Source organism: Nelumbo nucifera, chromosome 2 (genome assembly GCF_055504915.1).
Source record: "Nelumbo nucifera cultivar China Antique chromosome 2, China Antique-T2T, whole genome shotgun sequence".
In the NCBI taxonomy this organism is placed as follows: domain Eukaryota; kingdom Viridiplantae; phylum Streptophyta; class Magnoliopsida; order Proteales; family Nelumbonaceae; genus Nelumbo; species Nelumbo nucifera.
Genome location: NC_142650.1, coordinates 13,077,405 through 13,092,588, shown reverse-complemented (window position 1 = coordinate 13,092,588; position 15,184 = coordinate 13,077,405). Strand labels below are relative to the sequence as shown.

General features: G+C 41.1%; 1 protein-coding gene across 1 annotated transcript; it reads right to left on the bottom strand.

The window, feature by feature from the left end:
• Positions 1-644: 644 nt before the first annotated feature.
• On the bottom strand, positions 645-3,077 carry LOC104597211 (cationic peroxidase 1-like). The gene is made up of 4 exons (XM_010258652.3): positions 2,712-3,077; positions 1,704-1,895; positions 1,427-1,592; positions 645-1,260 (listed from the first exon to the last, which is right to left on the bottom strand). The coding sequence occupies exons 1-4, from the start codon at positions 2,937-2,939 to the stop codon at positions 875-877; spliced, it is 972 nt and encodes a 323-aa protein (XP_010256954.1). The 5' UTR covers positions 2,940-3,077; the 3' UTR covers positions 645-874.
• Between the last annotated feature and the right edge of the window lie 12,107 nt (positions 3,078-15,184).

Below are 15,184 nucleotides of genomic sequence, written 5' to 3'. Positions count from 1 at the left end.
TAGCCCGAACTTAAATGCATGGACCACCTAACCCGAGCCCAATGAACCTTTAACAATGTGTGTGTAGACATACATTTGTTTACATAAATTTAATAGTATCTTTCGTTAAATTTATACAATTGACTTAGGCCAACACTCATGCACAATAGACATATTATCCACTCCATGTCTATACATTTCTTTTTCTCAATGATATTTGCATGTTTTATTTTATTCTATTACACCAACTCAAATCCAACCAAAATAGCCTGAGCCCAGTCCGAATTGAATTGGATTTAGCTTGGGGCCTTGGGCTTGATTTCTTTTGGCAAATTCGGACTTAAATATCAGATTATTGGACCAGTCCCAAATTAAACCCCTAAACCTGGTCCAAACCAAACAAGGCTTTGTTTTTTTTTTCTTTTTTTTTTTATTTGTTTTTGGCTTCGCATGGGCACAACACAACTGGAGGTAGCCCGTCCCCCTTACCCATCAACCGAGTTAGCCAAATGTCAGGACTCATATACAGGTGCTGTCGGCATCTCGGCCGGAAAGCTAGGCTGAAGAGTGGCTCTCCCAAACGGAGAAGGATGGATATGAAATTTCTCCGTGTAAATCTCATCACGATTCAGTTCAGTTCAGTAACATATCAAGAAAGAGTCTGTAGCCAAAAGAACCAAGCTAGTAAAAGCAACTTTAAAAAGAACAACAGTACAATCTTATGAACACCACTGCCCGGCCATTAATATTAATACACCAAACCCAATTTATTTTCTTTCTTAATTAAGCTAGCTAAATCTGCGCTCCAAAGAAGCCAAGAGAAACTAAAAACTTAAAAGAATGAAGGAGGTACAACTCCGACAACACACAACAGTAGTGGTGATCTCTACTAGGCTTAGTTGGTTTTCCTGCAATTGGTCCTTACTTCACCACTACTGCCGGTAAGTGGGCTAAGGTTGCCCATCTTCACCATAGCGCTTGCGAAATCCGAAAAGAAAGTTGCAGAGTTGCTGCTGTAGGAGCTAACTTGAGAGTCCGTCGAGCCAGAATTGTAGAGCTGCTGATCCGAGTGTAAGAGGCCCTTGTTGTTCACCAAATTCGTGAAATAGGCATTATCAAAAGTTGTAGCGCTTGTAGCGTCAAGAGGAGAGAGGTTGTTGTCTCCACCTGCACTTGGGCACTTTGACTTCAACGATGTCGCAAATGAAGAATTGATGTTGGTCTCGTTGTAGATACGATCACGGAAGCTTGTGCACCTAGCTTGCCCAATGGTATGAGCTCCTATATATACAAGGAAACACAGAACAACATAGCATAGCAAGAATGAGAAGCTTTGGTCGGCTTTAATGCATGGGATATCGTCATTGGCTTTAGAAACCCACTACTTGAATTCAGAAAAGAAAAAGGCAGTACGTAGCTCATTCTCGTAAATTAATGTTTGTTTTACCTGAAAGAGCGACCATCTCTTTGGCAGTGAAACCTTTGTTTGAGAAGGCAGATATAAGGCCACTAAGATCCAAGGTTGGGGCAGGGATATCGCTGTTTGCAGCACTTAGACTTGCAGTGGTCGCATCTCTTCTGCCCAACTGTACAGTCCATGTAGGCCCACCCAACTGAAAACATCAAGAACAAAAATTAAGCTTTAACTAGCTTATCTAGAAGGGTTACAAACCATAATTGGAGCTCATGAGCCTAACGATATTGACAGGTGAGGTTTGGCTTACAGCAACAACGGAGTCCCGAGCTGCAACAGCGAGAATGTCTGCACAGGAAACAACTCCCGCGCAAACACTCTCTACTTGACTTTTAATGGTGTCGATAACATCAAACCCTCGCAATGAATTCGCGTTGGGTGTTGCCGTCTTCTCCCCTGTAAAGCTCGTGGTATCGTCCAGCAGAATAGAACCATCGCATCCCTGTCCAGAAACATACACACAGTTATCATCATCGTTCTTAAAAAGTATTATCTCTCTCTCTCTCTCTCTCTCGAAAGGGTCGGTTGCATGGATCGGGTTAGGGGGAAAAAAAGCATCAGTAGCCGGTTACAAGAAATAGCTGGTTCGTGTTGACACATGGCATATGTCACAAAGAAGTATAACGCGAACCCGATATGAGTATACGTATGAGCTCGTGTCGCAAACTCGGAAGAATTTTCTAACTGCCGTGTCGCAAACTCGGGACCATAGAAAATCCCGAGTGTTTTATTTCTGTACTGGGATTCACGTATGAGAGTAATCGAAGAAAATCTCACATTGGAAAAGTAGAATAAAGGTGCAAGGAAATGGCCTACAAGGAACTAATGCTTAAGCAATGAATGAGGCAATTTGGTCCATCATCTATATGCCACAACCAATCCTAAACTATGGGAAAACTGCCCAAGACTGCAGTTATCTGTAGCTGTAGTTGTAGCATTGCAAAGAAAGTACGTGCATGGGTTAACTCCAGTGTATCGGGATTTGCTGGCTCTCTACCTATTATATATGTGATTCATTGAATGAATGAACTTTCACGCGGCAATCTGTACTTCTGTAGGTGCATTCTTATGAACCAGCGGATGTAGAGTGAACAAGTAATTCTCAGCTATTTAGCTATTTGTATTCACCAAGGTTATATATATATATATATATATATAAGGTCTAATTAAACTAAATTGAGCCTGCAGACACCAACACACACAGAGTTGGAAAATTAACGAAATTAAAGGAAGGATTAGTAACAAGCAAGGGACTTGCATTGACGAAGCAATCGTGGAAATGGAGACGGAGCAAGGAGGCGCCCATGCGACGCTCTTTAGCTACAGCAGAGGTCACCGCAGATTTGATGGTGGATAGGGCTTCGGGGCATGAGGTGGAGTAGTAAGTAGAGGATAGCTGAGCAGACGCCGTCCCTGAGATCACCAGCAACATACACAAGGACCACAAGCTTATGGAGCTGGAGGAAGAGACAGATGCCATTGGCATGGACTTCTGAGAACAATAGCTAGCTACGATGACACACTATTCCTATTGAAAACAAAACAAGTAGACAGAAAGTCACAGAAGACAAGAGCTTTGCTGTTAGCTCTGTCTTGGCTCTCTGGGTTTGAGTGTTGGTCAGGCTCTCTGCACTCTCTATTTATAATAATTAATGCATGCATATATCTGGTTTATTTTGTGGGCGGTGCACTCGCAGCTCGCAGCTCGCAGCCTCGCAGGCGGTGTTATTTCCAATTCCAAACCACCAAGGTCAAAAAATGAATGAGAATCATCGGCCTACGCCATTTTGTTTAAGTGCGCGACTGCGCGTTATCTTTTTCAGTTGTGTTTACTTTGCACGAATGAATTCCCAAATGCCTCTTTTTGTCTTTTTCCATGTTTCGGTGGACGCGGATCCTCCCTCATCCACCCACGTCCAAATAATGATCGATAGCCCAGCCCTACTCGAAGCTTCGAAACAAAATGTTGGATCATAGACCCACCCACTAGGAAAACTTGACTATCCAACAAAATCGCCATCGCCATCGCCATCAGTGAAACACCCCAGAACATCAGCATTCCGTTATGTGTGTGTGAAATCAACGAAGATGATGGAATTTTTTTTTCTTTTTCTTTTTAGTCCGGTGAAAAGGTTCGAAAGTTGTAACTTGTAGACCAGGGCTACTACACAGCAAGTGTAGCATCTAGCATGTCCCACAAATTATGTTGATCAAACAATGTAGCATGTGGGTCCATGATCCATATCCTCTCAACATGCAACAAAATGCCCAGGGCCCGGATTCCTCCCTTTTCCAACAAAATATGTTAGGTGGGGGCCCATTGGTTTTCTCATCTCGACAAATACCTGGAGGCTTCCATGGCGTACCAACAACAACAACAAGGAAGCTCGATGACGCTTGAGTTATTCTGGGTATTTTATGGAGAGTACGTGTGAACGGAACCTCGAAAAGGGAATCTCAGTTTTGAGTGATTTGGTCAATGAAATCGTTAGCTAGACATACTTAGCTTCTAAGCGATCTAATTTAATTTGGAAGCTCCACAAACTCGGGTAACTTACAAGTCAAAACCTACCTAATGGTGGAAGTGGGTTGGGTAGGACGGGTCGGGCCACGAGTTATTAATCCATTTTATTATTGCTACCACAGTACCACTTACCCATTAATTCCATCATTAAATTGCTCAAAATTTTTGAAAAGAAACGAAAAAGAAAACGAATTAGAATAGATGACCATGCATTGAAAGAAGTCTTTATTTCATGGGCTTGTGATTTTTAAAGACCCCACACGCTTCCATGATGGGCTGGTTATGGTTAACCTTGTCAGGATCCATGGTATTTTCTGCTGTGAAATGTGGATGTGAGTGAGTTACTTCCTGGCTCCTGCTGCAACCATTCCTAAGTCTTTATCTTTTTACACAGTGTTTTTTTTTTTTAATTTATCTTTTATGAAGTTGTGGAGTGATTAATTAGTCTATGGATATGATCTACTTAGTACAGTATGTATTCCATGGTGCATAGAGAGTAAGGACATGTGTGAACTGTGGACACTCAGCAGGGCAATGACAAAAAGAAGACAGTGGATTCGAATGTGGTAGCTGAACCGCGTGATAGCTGCTGATGAATTGGTTACTTCTAGGAAAGCCGAAAGTACTCAAATCGATCATATATATTGTTTAGGTTGTATGAAAAGCTAAATCTGATAAAAAAAAAATCGGTCTAATTAGGATGTTGCTTTTATATAAATGCCCACTTAATTAAGCTACATATATAAAAAAAAATAAAGCTGGATGTCATTCCCTTTGACTCATGGAATTTTTAATTTGGTTTAATCATCCTTACATATATAAAAACATTAAAGCTGGTAGGCATTTAAGATTAATCTAATCAAAGCTTGGAGGAACCACGAAGCTAAAATTCAAAAGATGCATGCATGCCCCTCTCCTCTCTGCAGATTGGTTCCAATGCAATGCAAGCTCCCCTACCTCTAACCTTTCTTATTATTATTACTAAAATATGAATATACCAACAACCATTCCACTGAACAAGGAGTACTGGTGTTTTGTTTAGGCTTAATTTGAGAGGGCTTGTATTTTTTAGTATACAAAAAAAAAATGGGGGGTTTTCCACTAAGGATTAGGACGTGAGAACACTTTTGAGATTCAGACACGCCTCTGCCCTTTTCGTCTTTCTTCTTGACTTGTGTTCACCAACAAATTCCAAGGTTAAGGTTCTTCTTTGTCAACGTCGACCTCACAAGTCAATCTTACGCGGTAATGGTAAGATACTAAGTCAGAACCATAACTCCTCAACCGTTGTCATGGACTATTTGGTCTCGCATCCCACAATCGTAACATATGCAAATAATTAAGGGCCGGCTTGGTTTGTAGTTGGAATCACAATCAAAATCTTTCAGAATGTTTATTCGTTTAGACAGAAATTGGAATCAGCTGAAATTTGGAACGGGATTTCATTCTCATGGGAGGGCGAGAAAATGATCATTCCCTCAAATGGGAAATGTCATTATTCTGATTCTGTTTAATTAAACAGTTGGCATCGGAAATTCCAGTTCCCAGCCTTTATTTCTGTGAATCAAACCGACCTTAAATATTTTTTTTGGTAACAAATGCATTTTCACTCTCAAAGTGGAAAAAGTAAAAAAAAAAGAAACTTTTATCCCCAAACACACACATCCCTTAGACCCTTGATTGTTTGTTAATATGTACATATTTCCAAAGACAATGGAACCCCAAGTATTAAACTTTTATCGGTTACAGGCATGGATATCGATGAAGATCAAAATTGACCACAAGGGTGAGGATGTAAAGTTGCTGGAGTAGGGTGTCACCTCTCTTCTTGAGGGAGACCTCTAACCATAAGAAATGTCAGAGGCCCTGGGTGAGATGAGGCAAGAACTCGTATAGAGAGCTAAAGGGCTTGTGAGGAGAACTAGTGAATTCGAAAGGAGAGCTAGAGAGCTCGTATGGATGAGCTCAAGAACTCATAAGTGGAGCTGGAGAGCTCCATGAGATGAGCTGAAGAACTCGTAGGGGGAACTGAAGGGCTCCATGTGCTGAGCTAAAGAACTCGTATGGATGAGCTGAAGAGCTCGTAAGGGGAGCTAGAGAGCTCCATGAGATGAGCTAAAGAACTCATAAGGGGAGCCAAGGTTCAAAATATCGTACATATTGGCTGATACATATCATATCGAAGCCTTCACAATATGCCCCTGTAGGGGGTGTTTTGGGTCGGTTAGTGGTTCAGGGGGTAGACTAGCCCCTCTGAACCAAATTCAAAAAAAAATTAAAAAAAAAAATAGTACTAATACAAGCCGATACCCCCTATCAGGGTATCGCCCTGTATCGATATTTTGAACCTTGGGGGGAGCTAAAGGGCTCCATGTGCTAAGCTGAAGAGCTCGTATGGATGAGATGAAGAACTCGTAGGGGGAGCTAGAGAGCTCGCAGGGGAAGCTAGAGGGATCCATGTGCCAAGGTGTCGGGCGTGCTGTCTTGTTCATAGTAGCATATTACCATGTTCAGTTGTGTCCAAACGAATAGGAGATTCACCTATTTATAGGGGAGAGGCTTCATCCATGAACTAACATGTCTCTCACATGTGGTCGAAGCTTAGTCCACTTGACACACCCTCAGTTGACATGTTGTGTGCACATGGTAGGCATTGGTCTGCATGGAGTGTGCTAGCATTGATGTTCTAATCAACTCAGCCATGTATTGCTTGTACATGTTATGAGTTAGTGTCAGATCGACTCGCCAGGACCATGTCAGCTTGTAGCTCATCAGACTAAGTCAGCTCGTAGTTCGTCAGGACCAGGTTAGCTTGTAGCTCGTCAAGACCAGGTCATCTCATCAATTGACAAATTTTCCCCCCAGCATGTTGCCACTTGACAGTTTCTAACTTGTGGTCGGTTTCGACCTTATTAGACATCATTCGTCTTCTCACATGAAAAGTGTTCATTTTATCAAAATAGTAATAAAGAAAAAATCCAGACCATTGCTTAGCTTATGACTGGGATCTGTGGTTAGATCTCTAGTGCCCTTTTAGGTGGGCTTTCAAGTTGTAGTTTCTTTGTAAGGTTGTCCCCATGCGAAAAAGCCTAAAATTTATATTTGGTGAAAACCCGAAAATCCAAAATGCACTTTATTGAGCTAAATCTACTTTCTGTTAGTTGAAGTTAGTTTCAATGGTTTTTGGAAAAATTCTCGATTAGTATCCTGTACTTTGGGCCTAGTGTCACTTTGGTTCCTAAACTTTAAAACATGACAATTCAGTACCCTAACTTTCAAAACATGCCAATCCAGTACCTTCCATTAACCAACCATTATGTGGCATTTGAAAAGACACAAATGCTCTTCGAGTGTCATCTAATTTTCTTTATCAACCATCCAAACGTTGACAAAAAATGAACAGTCCCAAGTCCTTACTTCTTCTATTGAAGAAAGTTGAGGTCATGTCCCAGTGGACATTCTGGTAACCCCAACTTTGTTGAATAGAAGGAGAAAGAATTTGGGACTGTTTATCTTTTATCAACGTTTGAATGGTCGATAAAACGCATTTTATTGAATTGGCACATTTTAAAAATCGACACTGTTTATTTTTTATATCTTTTCAAATGCCACCTAATAACTGGTTAACGACATGTATGGAATTGGTACACTTTAAAAATTCATATACTGAATTGTTGCACTTTAAAATTCAAGAACCAAAATGGCACTAGGCCTAAAATACAGGGTACTACAGTTCAGTCAATGCTGAAACCCTCCCAACCAATCTCTAATTATTAAGATTCAGGGTCTATATTTACAAGTTAGAAGTCGCATTGCTTTTAGGAGTCTTGGTAATGTGTAACCAGCTGAAGATCCTGTCGTGTGGGGATGCGTGCCTTCAGTCCCCTAATCCCCTTTGTAATTTGTAAATTGAAGGGCGATTTGATAAACCGATAGCATTAATCAAACCCAGCCCTAGGCCAGAAGGTAGCAGTTAAGGAGGCCCGATTTATAATTTTAAACATAGCCAACATGATAGGTAAACATGAGCTGGGTTAATCTTAGGTCAAATCAAATCCAAACCTAGCCCGGAAGTAAGCAGGAAAGCATAAGCCTCGATGTCTCATAATAAGATTATCATGCTGGGAAAAATGGTAGGTGTCATAGTCATAGGCCCAATCTTCTCTCTCTCTCTCACTCACTCTTATGGACATAACCGAAATCAACATATACATAATCCTTTCCATTCGGTAGCCAAGCTTAAGTAGACAGGTTGAACTCATGGAAGGAGATCTGGAGTAGCAAAGAAGTAGATGAAGGCATTGCCAAGGGAGGGAATCCTTCTCTTGAAGAGCCCTCAATGCCGTTGGAGAATCCATGCAATTTTGAATTCCACTCCATTCATTACTAAGCGCAAAATGAAGACCTTTATAAACAGCCATGAGTTCAGACTGTTCAGCTTTCGCTGGTATATTTGAGGTTTGAAAATGTCCATCAATAGCCCCTACAAAAGAAAAGGGATTAGACAGCCAAATACCTCCATAATAACTTTTGGAATTTAAACATGTTCCACCATCAGAAAATTAGAATAGCTGAAATATTGAATGAAAAATGTATGGGAACCCTTTCAGATTGTTGATGAGAATGTGATAAGTCAAAACGTGGATTCTGAGAAAAGGGATGAAATAAATAAAGATGGAAAAAGAGAATTGACATATGATAGAATATTGCATTGAACAAACAAGAAAACTAGGGTTATAATTGGGCGGGCCCAATCTGAGCCTTCTTCAACCCAATTTGAGTTTTTCCATAGGTTGGGCCTGGGTTAGAAAATGCAGGCCTGTCCTAAATTTGAGTTGGGTTCCAGTTGAAGCCTCGAGTATTTTGAGTTTGACCCAATCTAAGCCTACTCGAATAAAATATTTTCAATCAGTTCTATTCTTAAATTTAATACCAAAAAAATTCATAATCTTAGATTAGGCCATAAAGCCCAATAAAAAATAACTATATAGAAATATGTTCATAAATTCTTTCAAAATTTTAGTGACCTCTCCATCCAAGATGCAGGATAGAAACCAAATTATAGGTCATCGTCCAAAGGCTTGTTGATGGAGGCCCATCACAAGGCTCACATCACCTTAGGGGCGGCAGCTCCTAGGATAAGGATAACTCAAGAGCTAAGAAAGAGATAAGAAAGGATTCAAGATAATCAAGAACTCAAGAATTCAAGATAATCAAGAACTCAAGAATTCAAGAATTCAAGATAATCAAGAATCCTAGAGATCAAGATAATCCAAGACTTCCAAGATTCATGGATTAGATCCAAGAAGATCCAACAGTGAAGATCCCGCCAGAGAGTTCGATCCTATCAAGACCAAGATCAAGAAGAGTTCGATCCAGCTATGTGTTTGAGATGTTTAGATCAACTACAGTTTTTCTTTCCTAGTTATTCTATAATTTCCAGATGTATTATAAATACTGTTATTTTCCAGTTAATACACACTTCAGAATTTCTTCAGATTTCCTCTTCAATTTTCGCCACCTTTTCTCTCTCCTAGAGAAATCATGTAGTTTCGCTAGCAACTAGTGTCCGCCCGGTGCTTGCATAGCCAGCTCCGGTTTTCCATTGCTTTCACGCTGCGTCAGGTGGTATCAGAGCAGGGAATTCGTCCAGTCAGATGGCCAACCCAGATGGTAGCAGTCGCAACCCACCCCGTGACGGAGATCAGGGGTTCCCAACTGTTTGGAGAGCAATCGAAGAGTAGCGCACGGCCACACGTAACATCGAACAACAGTTGGCAGAGATGGTTGAACAACTGCGAACCTTGTTACGGGAGGTTGTTCCACGGAACTGGAAAAATCCACATCAAATCGAAGGAGACGACCACGACAGACCACCCGTCAATACTGTGTTCAGGCGTCCAGTTCTTGACGACGATAGTGATGATGATTTAGAATTTGGTGGTGCTCCAGTTCTTCCCGGCAACGACAGAAACGGTAGAAATTGGCATAATCAAGGTAATTTCAATCCCCGTAGGAATAACGATGAATTTAAACTCAATGTAGATATTCCTACTTTTAGTGGAGATCTTGGCATAGAGGGACTTCTAGATTGGATCACAGAAGTCGATCGATTCTTTGAGTACATGGAGATACCAGAGGAACAAAGGGTAAAACTGGTAGCTTTCCGGTTAAAGGGAGGCGCATTTGTTTGGTGGGAACGCCTAAGAGAGACCCGGATTAGAGAAGGAAGGGGTCCTGTTCGAACCTAGAGGCGCATGAAACAGCTTATAAGAGGTAGATTTTTACCCCCAGATTATGAACAGTACATGTTTGAATCTTACCAACGGTGTGCGCAGGGTTCCCGTAGTGTTAATGAATATACATCTGAATTCTTGAGATTAGCTGAAAGAAATCAATTATCTGAAAGTGATAACCAGCAGGCAGCCCGTTATCTGAGCGGTTTGAGACCGTCCATCAGAGATAAATTGGTGTACAGATGGTTCTTAGTGTGCAGGAAGCAAGGAACCTAGCCTTGAAAGCAGAATTGATGTTCCAAGACAAGGCACGCAGCGATAATTATCGCCGGTACAACGGAAGCGACAACAGACCGGCAACTGTCGACAGGAACAAATCAGTCCCGACAGTACAACCTTCTCACCCGGCAAGTACAGCTAACGCCGGTAAGGTTATTATAGGAGGACATACTCGAGGTAACCCTTCCAACCCTCCTAAACCCAGTAATCCCTATGCAAAGCCTGCTCCTATTAAATGCTTTAAATGTAATGAGGTTGGACATAGGTCCAGTGACTGTCCCAGGAGGAAGGCAGTTAATATGGTAGAAAGGGAGGAGGAAGAAGATGTGGAGGATGAAGTATATTGTGGGCATGATGGGGAAGATGAGGAGGGTCCATACGAACATGAGGAGCATACTTGTGTTGTGAGAAAATTAATGTTGTCCCAGAAAAATCAAGATACCTCTCAAAGGCACAGGTTGTTCCGTACTAGATGTACTGTCAAGGGTAAATTATTCAATTTAATTATTGATAGTGGCAGTCAAGAAAGTATTATTTGCAGGGATGTAATACAAAGGCTACAACTACTTCCTGAAAAACATCCAAACCCATACACAATTGGGTGGATCAAGGAAGGAGGCGGCGTACGGGTGGAGGAACGCTGCAATGTACCTTTTTCTATTGGTAAGTACCATGGTGAAGTATATTGTGATATTGTAGATATGGATGCTTGCCATATTTTGTTAGGGAGGCCTTGGCAGTTTGATACAGATGCAAGGCACATGGGTATGAAGAATACCTACCAACTTGAAAAAGAGGGTATACGTTATACTTTGTTACCCATGGCTGAAAAGAATATTACAAAGGCCCCAAAAGCACATGAGAAAAATTTCCTTACCATTACCCATCATTATGCTGAATTTGTAAAAGAATGTAAGGATACTCGTGAGGTACATTTGTTAGTAGTAAAGGGAGAAAATGTTAATGATGAAAATAAAATTTCAGTGGAAGTGCAGGAACTACTTGATGAATTCCATGATGTAGTTCCTGAGGAATTACAAAATGAACTCCCTCCCATGAGAGATGTACAACATCATATTGACTTTGTTTCAGGTGCTAGTCTACCTAACCTCTCACATTACAGGATGAGTCCCAAGGAGAATGAAATTTTATGAGAGAAGGTAGAAGAATTGTTGAAAAAGGGACACATTCAAATCAGTATGAGTCCTTGCGTAGTACCAGCTTTGCTAACACCCAAGAAAGATGGCAGTTGGAGAATGTGTGTCGACAGCAGGGCTATCAACAAAATTACTATTGGATACAAATTCTCCATTCCTAGGCTGAATGACATGCTAGATCAGCTTAATGGAGCTGTGGTTTTCTCAAAAATCGATCTTAGGAGCGGATACCATCAGATCAGTATCCGTCCCGAAGATGAATGGAAGACAGCCTTCAAGACTAGAGATGGCCTGTTTGAATGGTTAGTCATGCCCTTTGGACTAACCAACGCACCCAGTACATTCATGAGGCTGATGAACCAGGTACTGCGTCCCTTTACTGGAAAATTTGTTGTATATTTTGATGATATTTTAATTTACAACAAATCTATCACTGAGCATATGGGACATATTAGGGAGGTCCTAAAAGCATTGAGGGAAAATAAATTATATGTTAATTTGAAGAAATGCACTTTCATGAATGATAATTTATTATTCTTGGGATTCATTGTGAGAAATGAAGGAATTAAAGTAGATGAAGAAAAAGTGAAAGCCATTAAGGAGTGGCCGACCCCATCAAATGTCACAGATGTGAGACGCTTCCATGGGTTAGCAACTTTCTACAGGCGATTTATTAAACACTTTAACAGTATTGTAGCCCCCATCACTGAATGTTTGAAAAAGGGAAAATTTCAATGGGGAGAAGAACAAGAGCAAAGTTTTGCTCTCATAAAAGAAAAATTATGTACTGCTCCTGTCCTTGCCTTGCCAAATTTTGATAAATTATTTGAAGTTGAATGTGATGTCAGTGGAGTTGGCATAGGGGTTGTATTGTCCCAAGAAAAGAGACCCATTGCTTTCTTCAGTTAAAAATTATGTGAAGCCAAGAGAAAGTGGTCTACTTATGACAAAGAGTTCTATGCTGTGGTAAGAGCCTTGAAAACATGGGAATACTATTTAATTGCAAAGGAATTTGTTCTTTTCACTGACCACCAGGCCCTAAAATATCTCAGTGGGCAGAAACAATTAAGGAGTGATTTGCATGCTAGGTGGTCTGCTTTCATTGACAAATTCCCATACAAAATTGTGTACAAGGCTGGACAACATAATAAAGTGGTTGATGCCCTTAGCAGAAGAGTAGCCCTCATCAAGACCCTCAGTATTGAGATTGTGGGGTTTTGAGTGCCTAAAAGACCTATACGCCCAGAATGAAGACTTCCAACAGGTGTGGGAGAAATGTGTGCATCGACAACCAGTAGATGATTTCTATATTCATGATGGATTCCTTATGAAAGGGGAATAGTTGTGCATCCCTTGCACCTCCCTCCGTGAAAAGATCATCAGGGATCTGCATGGGGGCGGATTAGTAGGACACCTGGGAAGGGACAAGACAATTGAAGCAGTTAAGGGGCATTATTATTGGCCAAAATTAAGAAGAGATGTGGCCACTATTGTGAGTAGATGTTATATTTGTCAAACAGCTAAGGGACAAACCCAAAATACTAGTCTCTACATACCTCTCCCCATTCCTACTGCTATTTGGGAAGACTTGTCCATGGATTTTGTGCTAGGCTTGCCAAAAACCCAAAGAAATATGGACTCCGTCTTCGTGGTGGTTGACGGGTTCTCTAAGATGGCTCACTTCCTCCCATGCAAGAAAATAGCAGATGCATCAGCAACAGCAAAATTATTTTTCAGGGAGATTGTCCGTTTACATGGGATACCCAAGACCATCACATCTGATCGTGACACAAGGTTCCTAAGCCACTTTTGGATGACCCTGTGGAGGTTATTTGCCTCGTCACTAAATTTCAGCAGCACAGCCCATCCGCAGACAGACGGATAGACAGAAGTGGTAAACCGGACCCTTGGTAATTTAATTCGTAGTATATGTCGGGAGAGGCCAAAACAGTGGGATTTCGCCATAGCCCAGGCTGAGTTTGCCTATAATAATATAGTGCACAGTTCTACAGGTAGATCTCCCTTCTCCATCGTGTACATGAAGGTTCCTAATCATGCATTGGATTTAGTGAAGCAACCCAGAATACCCAGTGCCAGTACCTCCGCATAATAGATGGCCGACCAGATCCAGTCCGTCCAAGAAGCTGTGAAGCAAAAGCTAGAGCAAACCAACGCCAAGTACAAGTTGGCAGCAGACAAGCACCGTCAGCCCCAAGTATTTGACGTCAGTGATGAAGTTATGGTCTTCTTGAGAAAGGAAAGGATTCCCATGGGAAAATACAACAAGTTGCAGCCTCGGAAGTACAGTCCGTACAAGATCATGAAGAAAATCAACGACAATGCCTATGCTGTGGACCTACCGGATCATATGGGTATCTCTAAGACCTTCAATGTTGCTGACATCCATCGCTACCTACCAGAAGTGACACTTGCCTATCCCAGTCACGACTCAGGGTCGAGTTCTTTCCAAGTGGGGGAGAATGATGAAGGCCCATCACAAGGCCCACATCACTTTAGGGGCGGCAGCTCCTAGGATAAGGATAACTCAAGAGCTAAGAAAGAGATAAGAAAGGATTCAAGATAATCAAGAATTCAAGAATTCAAGATAATCAAGAATTCAAGATAATCAAGAACTCAAGAATTCAAGAATTCAAGAATTCAAGATAATCAAGAATCCCAAAGATCAAGATAATCCAAGACTTCCAAGATTCATGGATTAGATCCAAGAAGATCCAACGGTGAAGATCCAGCCAAAGAGTTCGATCCTATCAAGACCAAGATCAAGAAGAGTTCGATCCAGCTATGTGTTTGAGATGTTTAGATCAACTACAGTTTTTCTTTCCTAGTTATTCTATAATTTCCAAATGTATTATAAATACTACTATTTTCCAGTTAATACACACTTCAGAATTTCTTCAGATTTCCTCTTCAATTTTCGCCACCTTTTCTCTCTCCTAGAGAAATCGTGTAGTTTCGCTAGCAACTAGTTTCCGCCCGGTGCTTGCATAGCCAGCTCCGGTTTTCCATTGCTTCCACGTTGCGTCACTTGTTAAGGACTGATGTAGAGCCTAATGATTGGGTAAAGAAAATTGACTAGAAACATCATAATGATAATTTAGACCTCTACGGAACCATCATTTTGATTTTTGAAGCATGCAAGTTTATATATATATATATATATATATATAGTAGAGATTCAACTTAGGATGCCCAAACAAAAGAAGCCTAGGTCCGGTAACCATTGTTCTTACCGCCCACAGCTTGACAGATTGAAAAATGACTAAGCTCCATATGCCCAAAATAGGATTCCACCCATGAGGCCATGACACAATCGAGGGAGCCAAACAGTTGAAATGAACCCGGCTAAGGTTTAAAAGTGCAGCTAACGAAAGGCAAACTTGCAGAAAAGGAGGAGAGAAAAAGGGGGGGGGGGGTCCTTTGTTTCGTTCTCTGGTTTTCTCTTAGTAGTTCTCTATTGCAGTTTTTTATCCGGTTGTTTTCTAGTTTTCTCTATTGTAGGCTTTAGCAGTTTGTT

Excerpts from the sequence above, each read along its gene's own strand:
- LOC104597211 (XM_010258652.3), bottom strand. The coding sequence starts at position 2,939 with ATGCCAATGGCATCTGTCTCTTCCTCCAGCTCCATAAGCTTGTGGTCC. Across the intron at positions 1,896-2,711 it reads TCCACGATTGCTTCGTCAAT|GGATGCGATGGTTCTATTCT; the intron begins GCAAGTCCCTTG and ends GTTTCTGGACAG. Across the intron at positions 1,261-1,426 it reads AGAGATGGTCGCTCTTTCAG|GAGCTCATACCATTGGGCAA; the intron begins GTAAAACAAACA and ends TTGTATATATAG.